Raw genomic sequence first — 10,773 nt, forward strand, 5'->3', positions numbered from 1 at the left:
TTAGGCCTTACTCCACCACGCTGGCCAAGCACCGATTGGTACACTTCACACGCCCTTGAAAACATTATGTAGATCTCTCAGGCATGCAGGTTTCCTTACGATGTTTTCCTTCACCGTTTAGGGACATTTATATTTAAATTGATTTAATTAAAATTTAAAATGCACGTAACTCCGAAAAGGAAGAGGAGCCTGCCAGGCCTTAAGACGGTCCCCTGAAAGGGAAGCCGAAGCTACCACTAGATTATTACCGCTTTACTTAATATACATTATACTAATTAGATTACTAAAAAAAAAAAAACAATTTGTATATCTAAAAACCTAAGAACAATGAATAATAATTTTTCGCTAAAACCCCGATTATCTTCATTTAAGTGGATAAAACTAAGGTTGTCACTTTACTTACCTTACCTACCTACCTATAACTTTGGACATCTACCACTGGACAGCAATTTTCAAATTCGACGATCTTGTTACCGCAGGCTGCCAATTAGTAATAATATAGGTATAGTAATGCTGCATATTCTGGTGCAAAGACTCCACTCCAACAGGAATATCCATCTAACTTTGAGATACGTAGACCACCTATTGCCACTATAGCTTCTCAATTCGGTGAGGTTACTGTAGTTCTTCCGCGGGTCATTATATATCAATTTATATAATGACCCGCGGAATAATCTGAAAATTATTCCACAAATTAATTGATATCTACGTATACCTACTTACTACTATCAGTCAGTGTAGTTTCTACTATCAGTCTACAGTCTACTTACTACTATCAGTCAGTATACCATGGTTACGGATACGCCCAAATAGAAGCAGTGGGCTTTATGAGCCTCGTTAGTTAGATATTTTAATTGCGGTTTTGATTATGCGTCATAGTAATGTAACGTAATACCTAATATATTAAAGTATCACACAATAAGCATATCCTCATATGAAGTTACTCGTATATAAAATTTAATAACTATGAGCGTCATAGCATTATTATTCATATTATGTCTGAAATTGTTTTTAATTTCTTGTCAATCGCAGTGCAGAAATTTTCAAACTTGCAGTGGATGTATTAGTTATGGAGCTGAAAAGTGTGTTTGGTGTACTCAGGTAAGCATTGCTCGCTATCTAGGCTTGTCTATTTTGGATACTTCGTCAATCGGAAGCAGGATTTTGCAATAGGGCAATTGCTGATCTACAATCTAACTATATTTTTAATACAGAAAAGAGCTAGATCAATGTTTCGATATAAAGACTTCGGTCACGAGAATCCCTTCGCCGGGAATTTTAAAGGATTAGGCATACTAACAGTGGCTTCGCAATATATTTATAATAATACAATCTATGTAAAACAAAACCGTAGCCTTTATGAACAAAAATATCAATTCACTAAAAACTTAGTGATGTTTGAGGAAAGTACAAAAATCCTTAGATTTTCCACGCCATTTAAACAATTATATAATACCAAAACACATTTTGTAATTTGTGGTGACTACATAATTTATGAATTTCATTGCTTGAAAGTAGACCGCTCCGCTTTCATCTCACACAAGATAAAAAAATAATTGTTCAACTGTAAAATTATGTGGGTAAAGAACTGGGTTTCTTGTAAGATTTGACTCTGTAGAAACTGCCCCCCGAGCCGATGATAGATTTACTACAAACATATCGACATGATGTTCTAAAAGTACGTACATACAATAAATATATCTGTGTTTCCTACGGTTATCTTTTTTTATTTTACTATAACAGACTATCTTGACCACAATCTCCTGATAGAAAGTGTAGATGTGGCTTAAGATTGGCGCTCTTGCCTCTAAGATACCTTTTCACTCTTGTTTTAAAGATACCCAGGTTGTAAGAATTAGGAATCACAGAACTTGGAAGGGTGTTCCAAACCCCAGATTTTGATGAAAATTGGTAGAAAAAGGTTGATGCAACTTGAAAGTAAGCTTATGCTAGAATCAAACAAAAATCTATTTTTGATAAAAATACTATTTGTTTTCTATTTCAGAAAGATCATATCGGTCGTAGATGTCAATCGAAAACCCTACTAGATCCAACGTGGTGTAAAGAAGTATACGATCCAATAGAACAAGTTATTACCACAATAAACAAAAGCTTGGATGATAGTATTCAATTCATACCTCAAGAAATTAAAATTAAAGCACGGACTAAAGTTCCTATCGTAATTAATATGGTTTACAAACCCGTGGACTACCCACTAGATGTCTATTATTTAATAGATTCCTCGGAATCAATGAGCAAATATAAAGAAAAACTTTACCAATTTGGTGTGGACATCTATAACAAGCTGTCCAAAATGTCCAACAGCGTCAGATTAGGTGTTGGCAGTTTTGTTGAGAAACCTGCTTTACCCTTTGTTAAGTATGTTATTTAATAGTTAAGTATGTTATAGAATTCAAGAGGAAAAATCTAGATTGTAAATCAACTCCCACTATATGTCACCGTGATAAATATATTTTGTATCACTCATGCGGGGAAAGTAGTATCTTGACGCTCGCTGTTGCGGTTGAAAAAGAACCGTTTGCCCATGTTAAAATTTGAGTGCGACAAGAATAATTTTTGCCCGCACTTTCTCCAAGTCAATCTCAATTTTTTTATCTTTAACCCCGATTTTGACCTCAATTTTCAAAAATCCTTTCCTAAATGATGTCTATATAAAAGTCTTGTCTCTAATCTGTATTCCAAATCTCAGCCTTATGGTTTGAGACAACAGGGGCTTGAGCTATGCGTTGATAGGTTGGTTAGTCAGTCAGTCCTTTTCGTATCATATACTAGCTGACCCGCGCAACTTCGTCTGCACCAAATCGTTTTAATATCTTAAAAAAACATAAAAACTAATTGCAGCGCTACCTATCAGGTCCAGTTTTATTTCCAAACTATGTTTTTTGCGGCCCGTCGCGTCGTTGCCCGTACGTGTTATTCTATACCCGTCGCAACTTCTAAGCGATAGGTACAATAAGAATAATTTAAAAATGAATTTGCAGGTATATAATCCAACTTAATATTTATATTCTTTTATTTCTTTCGCATTTATAGGATAAGTAGGATGGTACGCATGTATTCGATCGTTGTCCCATATGCCTTGCGACTTGCTGTTATTTGTGAAGAGTTATGGCCTTTATCTCCGACAATATTTATCAGAACTTCATTAAAATTAGACAATACATGCTTTATAGTATACACTTCGAATGAAAAATAATTATTAAAATCGGTTCAAATTTAACGAAGCTATGAAGTAAAATTGATAAAAATTTTCATCCCGTATCCCGGAGGAAACTTATTGTTTATCGGGATAAAAAGTTTTCTATACGTTGACCCGGAATACCAACTACCACGATACCAAATTTTATTTAAATTCGTTCAGTAGTTTTCACGTGATGCCTGGACAGACAGACAAACAGACCGATGGGGTCTGCTTCCAGAATTAGAACATTAATAGTGTAAAGAATATGAAGGACACGCCTGTAATGTAAAACTACGCACAAAATATTGAATTTTTTGTATTTTTAAAGTGAATATTATGTTTTAAAGGTAGACAGACAATACGCAACTGCCTCAATTAACGTTGGTAACGTGGTACCCCGATTATAATGGGGTACCACGTTACTATAATAATGGTATTAATATTGGTTATTATTCTTTTAGCGTTGAAAGACAGACAGCGTATTCATTCCAGCACCACCAAAAAATTACCAACAACGTGAGTTTATTCTCAAAAGCCTTAAAAGATCTTCAAAAAGTTCACGGCTCTAATAATGATGGACCCCAAGCAGATCTAGATGCTTTATTGCAAGCAATGGTTTGTACAGAAAAAATCGGCTGGAATCCCGATGCCCATCGAATTATTCTACTTAGTACTGATAATACTTACCATAACGCATTAGATGGTAAGTTTGTGGGTGCCATAAACCCACCCCGTATGGACTGTCAGTTAGACGAAAATGAATACAAAAGTGCCCTCAAATATGACTACCCATCTGTGGGTCTGATTAATAAAGTAGCTACAAAAACTAATACCATGATTATATTCGCTGCCAATACTACTACCGAAAATGATTACAAGGCTTTGGAAACAAAAATTAAAAATGCCAGATATGTTCCTTTGTTGGAGGAATCTGATGTAGTTGAAATGATTTCAGAGGAATATAAGGTAAGTTAATTAATAGACTTAGCAATATTTTTATTTGTGTTTTTATTAATTATTGTACTAGCTGTTTCTTAACGGTTTCTAAACGCGATAACTAAGTGTCGTAAGTTATTATATCGCCGTTGCCTTCGTCCGTGTGTTTACAAGTACTTATTCAGAAATAACATATATTTTATGAGACAACAGATACGTATGAACGCCTAAGCAGGTTTCATTAATCATTTTTTTATTTTTATATATTATTTATAAAATAATGACTGTGTGAATGAATGAGAATGTTTATGAAAAAGTATCAAATCCCCTATCCTCTATATCTGTGCATTCTTAGTTATTTATCAAATAAACATTTTCACGATTTGTTACAACACTGATAGGTAAAAGTAAATCTTGCGAGTTTGACAACATCAACAGATGTCTATAGTAGTAGAACAAAGTTGCAACTATCGTTTTATTTTTCAAGTTATAGAACCTCTCCATATATTCTGCTCTATGTATAAAAATAGCTATTTTGTTAAATAAATCGTTATTAAAACGTACCCTTTAATTCTTTTTGGCTTTTGCCTCTAGGTATGTTTTGTATATGTACATGTTTTTTTATATGCAAAACAAACAATCAAACAATCGTACAAGATCACTATAATCACAACCGTCAAACAATTAAAATCTATTAAACTTTCTTTTTTGTTTAAAGAAACTTGTCAGGAGTGTTCAAATACATGCAAATATTGAACCTTTTATGAGTTTAACACTCGAACCAGACTGCACTATCAAAGACAGATGTATCTACGCTAATAATGAATCTGTTAACATAGTTGGCACACTAATTTTTAACTCATGCCCATTGAATCACAAATACAACTATGATGTGAGACTCGGACCAGCGTCAATTAAAGAGAAATTGAAATTAGATATAGAAGTTGACTGTCAATGTGATTGCGAGAAACCAGAAAAGGCTGAGAAGAATTCAGATCAATGCAGCAACGCTGGGACATACCAATGCGGTATTTGTGAATGCAACGAAAATAGGTAACTTACTCAAAATAAAAATTGAAGAGAAAATTTACTAATTAATTAATTTTCAAATTTTTTTTACTAAGTTTTTTTTTACATTTTAATATTTTTGTTGATTTTTTGTCTATGGTAAAAAGCTTTTTTTGCTTGTTTTAATATATTATAAAATCACTAGGCGGCATGCCTAGTGATCTAGCGTTCCGATTAAATTCCGCGTAGAATCCGATTGGGGTATTGGGTTTAATATAACTGCTTACATAACAGGTAAGTTCGCTACCATCCTAAACTACATCTTACCACCAGAAGATGAGATTGCAATCAAGAGTTAACTTATAGTGTAACTTGTTTTTAAAGTAATTTATTGTGTTTCAGATATGGAGACATCTGTGATTGTAAGGAAACAAGAACACTTGATTTAGAAAAATGTAAAGCAAATACCGATGACCTTAACCCGTGTAGTGACCGCGGAATTTGCAGGTAATTTGATAAATTTCTGAATAGCAAATTCCCTTTAAAGCAGTTGCCTCTACTTTCGTCTCAGTGAAGATGAAAGTGTAAAATGTTTTTGGAAAGAATAACTGCTGAGTTTCTTGCTGGCTATCTCTCGATAGAAATTGCCGCATCGGATTTAATTAAGTGACTTTAAAAATTTCCGCCACATTTGCTTCAGTGATAAGTCAGTTATTTGGGTAATCCAATTTTAAAATTCTGATGCCACCGTTTTTGTTCCGTTTGCAATGAATAAAAATATTTTTACATGTTTTCAAGTTGCTTGTTGTAAATTCAATGTAAAATTTTGCATCGTATTGTGAAGTTGAACCAAGTTGATGGAAAAAGGGCAGTAGTTTTTAGGATGTATCCCTAGCATCCTCAGGAAAAGTAGCTCTGTTTATAATTGACTTTTTACTTTCACTTTATTTACGATAGTTTTCCGTTAATTATAACTTTAAAAAAAACACCAGACGGCAGACGATTTGGTGATCGCAGTGGACGGTAGGATGCTAGTACTGACATCTAAAAGACGTTGCTCCCCGTTCTCCTTTTTATTCCATTTGTCGCTTCTGCCAGCACCACACGGTACACAATATATATTAGCAATTTTTTTTAACAGTTGTGGAAAGTGTATCGATTGCGAAATTGGATTTTCCGGCGATTTCTGTGAATTTAACGACAATTCTTGCCCTCGTCCCGGCGGTGTGCTGTGCTCGGGGCGAGGAGAATGCATATATGGCGCGTGCCAATGCGATCCGCACTGGCTGCCTGACGACTGTCTTTGTCCGGATAACAACAACACCTGCGTAGCACCCCTTGCTAAAGAGGTAACTTTTGACTTGTATGCGACTAATATGCTGTGCCACTTTGCGACTTTCCTCAACTTTACGTACCGCTGAATCTGTGACCTAACTTTTAATGTCGCCTAATGTCGCTAGTCGTTGCCAAAGAGTTAGAAACAATTAATATCGGTCCTAAGAGTGGGATGTTTTCGATGCGTTTTCTAAATTAGTTTTAATTAATAAATAAACTAATTAATTAGTTTTTCTAAATTAGTATAAATCTATCACCCAAAAGTGTCCTGGTAAAGCAACACAAAAAAAGCGGTGTTAGCCTTGTGGTTCGGCACTTCGGCTTCAATTTCGCGGGGCCGAGTTCGAATCCCAGCACGCATCTTTAACTTTTCTAAGTTATGTTCTTTTTAAGCAATTAAAATATCACTTGCTTTAATGGTGAAAGAAACATCGTTATTTAACGTTAATAATGCTCTCAAAGATGTGTGAAGCCCACGAATATGCACTGCCTTAACCTTCTCACTGTGGCAGGAGACCCGTATTAACAAAGGCCAACGTTCAACCTGCTTTTCCGTTGTCGTTAAAGTTTTCGTCCGAGGTGCGATCAAGAAGCCCGTTTGCCCAAGGTCGATTGGTCGTATGCAGGACGCGTTCTGAACCTCGCTGTGGATGCAGGTTGGACACCTTGGTGTGCGCTTCACTTTAGCGTTTCGGTACGTTGTCTCTCGTTGTTTTGTACCCGATAACAAATTTACGATTCAATATCGAGTGCAAATTACACAACAAGGACACAGTTTAGCGCTTCGTTTAATATTCAACATCAACGCATTACCGGCCCGGATCGAGCACGGATCTCCCCTCAGAATGAAAAGGGTTTACGCCGCAGTCCACCACGCTGGCCCAGTGGGTGGACTATAATTGTTCAATATATTATTGGTTTTTCAATGATATGCACCATAATATGCTGCCATTCGTCAAGGTGTCATTTTTTTTATAGTAATACTTGGAGGACCAAGCAGATGGCCGACCTGATAGTAATCCACATGCAAGTGCACGTCCTCCAACATGCCGCCCTGTGTCCATCAATTTGAGCCGTTGTTGTTAAGCCGCATGTTCCTGTAGGCACACAATCACACATCTGGCATTTATGAGAAAACCAATGGGAGGTTGCCAATGTGATGGCGTGTCCATTAAAATTACAGAATATCTTATTTTAAATAGCAACCTATATCATGAATTTAATTGATTATTTTTAAACACTCAAGAATATAGAAAAGCCGGAAACTTTTCCTCCTATTGCTAAACATGAAGACTTGTTAGAGAGGTCCTGGCGTCGATATATATCTGGCAGGGTCAATTTGGGAATTAATAACTTTTGAATTTTCTTCGGTTCGCTCTGGTTGGTGAAACCAGCTGTCGCTAGATACCCTACCGACACAGGCGTGCTGCGTGAGCTTTGAATATTTAATTATTAAGTGACTTTGAGCATTCCGGCTCGATACCGCGAGGAAATCGATCAGGGTTGCGGTGGCTTTAATATAACAAACCCATTAACAGTTAAACCCGCTACTATCTAGACTGCATCATAACATGCTAACAGGTAAGAGTTACAGCCCTGGACTGCAAGTGAGAGTGCAATCTAGGGCTGTAGTGGATTATTGAATGAAAAAAGAGTAGGTAGGTATTGTACCCATCGGTAGGAAATTATGAATGAATGAATGAGTACACTTTTATTATCATCATCATCATCACTTCAACCAATTGAAGTCCACTGCTGGACAAAGGTCTTTTGTACAGAGTTCCAAAATCCACGGTCTTGGGCCGCTTGTTTCCAGCGGCTCCCAGCGACTCGCTTGATGTCGCCTGTCCACCTCGTTGGGGGCCGACCAACACTGCGTTTCCCAGTATTCCAACAACTTGGAACCCCAACGTCCATCGGTTCTCCGAGCTATGTGCCCCGCCCATTTCCACTTCAGCTTTGCAACTCGCTGAGCTATGTCGGTAACTGTGGTTCTTCTACAAATCTCCTCATTTCTGATTTGATCATGTAGAGATACTCCCAACATTGCTCTTTCCATCGCCCGCTGAGTGATTCTGAGCCTTCTTATGAGGATCATAGTAAGCGACCACGTTTCGGATCCGTAAGTCATCACTGGTAACACGCAATGTTCGAAGACTTTGGTCTTCAGGCACTGAGGGATTTTGGACGAAAAGATGTCTCGAACTTTTCCGAACGCTGCCCATTCGAGTTGGATTCGGCGGTTCACCTCTTTCTCAAAACACTTTCTTTTGAGACACTTTTATTATACACCAAATAAAAGTACAGGAAAAACTATAAATAACTAGTTTACGATGTATACAATAAGGCGGCCTTATCGCTACATAGCGAACTCTTCCAGTCAACCGATGGCGTAAAACACAGCTCAAGACTCGTCTTAGATGGTGCATATAAATATATTTATTTATTATTAGATGAATAAGAAAATATATATTTTGCAGCCATGCTCCGGAAGAGGCAATTGCGTCTGCGGCAAATGTGTTTGCGATGATTCAAAAATGAACAAAGACAATTGCCTCGGGACATACTGTGATGAGTGCGCCAACACCCCCGCAGAACGTTGCGCTGAGTTACAAGACTTTGCGTACTGTAATTTCAAGGAGAATAAGACCTACTGCGATGTGAAGTTCAGCTTCAAGAACACTGACGTAGTTTTATCAAGCAAGGCTTTAATGACTTCGGATGACTGGTACATGGCTAAGATGTGGTGCAGACAAGTTTTGGACGACGGAAAAATCCTTGTGTTCAGATATCATTATCCGAAGTCTACTACTAGCAGCACTTTGCGCTTGATAATACAGAATGAGCTGGATTTGCCACCGGTTGCTCAAGTATGGGGTTAGTATAAACTTATTTCCATTCAACGATTACTTGCGACTTTATCAACGCTTGTTTTAGTTTTGACTATCTCCCTAGCGGAGTCGTAAGTGCTGTGATCTAATAGTAAAAGAAGAACTTTTTTGCAACAAAACACAATAGGAAAAATACCAGCAAAACAATTATTGTAGGTGTATATGTAGGTGGCCTTATCACTCAAATTGATCTTTTAAAAGCAACCTGAGCGTGCGAAGCCGATAAAAAAGGTGGGAAGTGGGTGTTGCATTAAGTGAAAAAATTAGTGAGGTCCCGGGTGTGATACCCATACCCATAGGCAAATTAGAAATATTTAAGTTTTGAATTTTCTGTTTTAACCCACCGACAAATAGGTGTGGCCAAGCATTTAGCGATCCGGTAAGATTGCGCGTAGAAAATGTTCATCTAGCCCCAAATTAAGCGTAGCTTTTGTTATGAGTACTATGATGACTGATGAATATTTTTATTAATAATATACCTACGTAAATACTTATAACATACATATAAACACCCAGACACTGAATTTATTCATGTTCATCACACGAACATTTACCAGTCGTGTGAATCGAACCCATTGCCTTGGACTCAGAAAGCAGGGTCGCTGCCCACTGCGCCAATCGGCCGTATATAATGGGTTTAATATAATTACTAACTGATGCACCCCTAACGTGTAACCATCTCTGTTTGTATTATCATTTACCACCCGGTAAGGTTGCAGTCAAAGGCTAACTTCTAGGTCCACCAATGAAGTTTACCAACCATCATATCCAGCATGGTCAAATGCGGCCTAAGCCTTTCTCAAAGTAATGGGTTGATAGAGATGATAAATTATGATCCGAGATATTGTTAACATAATAGTAGGCATAATATTAACTATAATGATATTTGTTCCACAGTGACGGTCGGTAGTGTTGTTGGTGCCATGTTATTGATCGGAATCATAACAATTGTCGCGTGGAAATTTCTAGTGGACCTTCACGACAAAAGGGAATACGAGAAATTTAAAAATGATTCACTGGCTGCCGGATATGACGTTCATAACCCTCTGTACCAACCTCCCGAAACGAGCTTCCCGAATCCTGCATATAAAAGAGAACATTGTGATTGATGTGAGAATGTATGAAACTGCACGACAAAAGAGATTCCATAGACTTTTAACATATTGACTTTATATTAAACTTTTTGGCTGCGGCAGGAAATCTTGTATCTATGTTATTGACTCCTGAACTACCAATATGCTAAAAACATGCCGATTCTCTTGGCTTGTGAAAAACAAAATATAATTTATCATACAGGAACTGTATATTCTTTGGATTTAACGTAGTCTATGTGCTATTCCAGATTATTTGTAATAAATTTCATCCAAATCGGAGAAATTGAGTAATAAAGATCCATCAAAA

The 10,773-nt window shown here is 37.0% G+C and overlaps 1 protein-coding gene across 1 annotated transcript; it reads left to right on the plus strand.

The window, feature by feature from the left end:
* Window positions 1–875: 875 nt before the first annotated feature.
* LOC120630096 (integrin beta pat-3-like) lies at window positions 876–10,572 on the plus strand. The gene is made up of 8 exons (XM_039899242.1): window positions 876–1,101; window positions 2,006–2,379; window positions 3,664–4,168; window positions 4,857–5,191; window positions 5,549–5,653; window positions 6,288–6,495; window positions 8,962–9,358; window positions 10,270–10,572. The coding sequence occupies exons 1-8, from the start codon at window positions 967–969 to the stop codon at window positions 10,479–10,481; spliced, it is 2,271 nt and encodes a 756-aa protein (XP_039755176.1). The 5' UTR covers window positions 876–966; the 3' UTR covers window positions 10,482–10,572.
* The last annotated feature ends 201 nt before the right edge of the window (window positions 10,573–10,773 follow it).

The sequence above is a fragment of the Pararge aegeria genome, chromosome 15 (genome assembly GCF_905163445.1).
Source record: "Pararge aegeria chromosome 15, ilParAegt1.1, whole genome shotgun sequence".
Taxonomy (NCBI): domain Eukaryota; kingdom Metazoa; phylum Arthropoda; class Insecta; order Lepidoptera; family Nymphalidae; genus Pararge; species Pararge aegeria.

Bases quoted from the DNA above. Each gene is read 5' to 3' on its own strand.
- LOC120630096 (XM_039899242.1), top strand. From the start codon at position 967: ATGAGCGTCATAGCATTATTATTCATATTATGTCTGAAATTGTTTTTA. The intron at 2,380-3,663 runs GTATGTTATTTA...TTATTCTTTTAG, and splicing joins CCTGCTTTACCCTTTGTTAA to CGTTGAAAGACAGACAGCGT. The intron at 5,654-6,287 runs GTAATTTGATAA...TTTTTTTAACAG, and splicing joins AGTGACCGCGGAATTTGCAG to TTGTGGAAAGTGTATCGATT.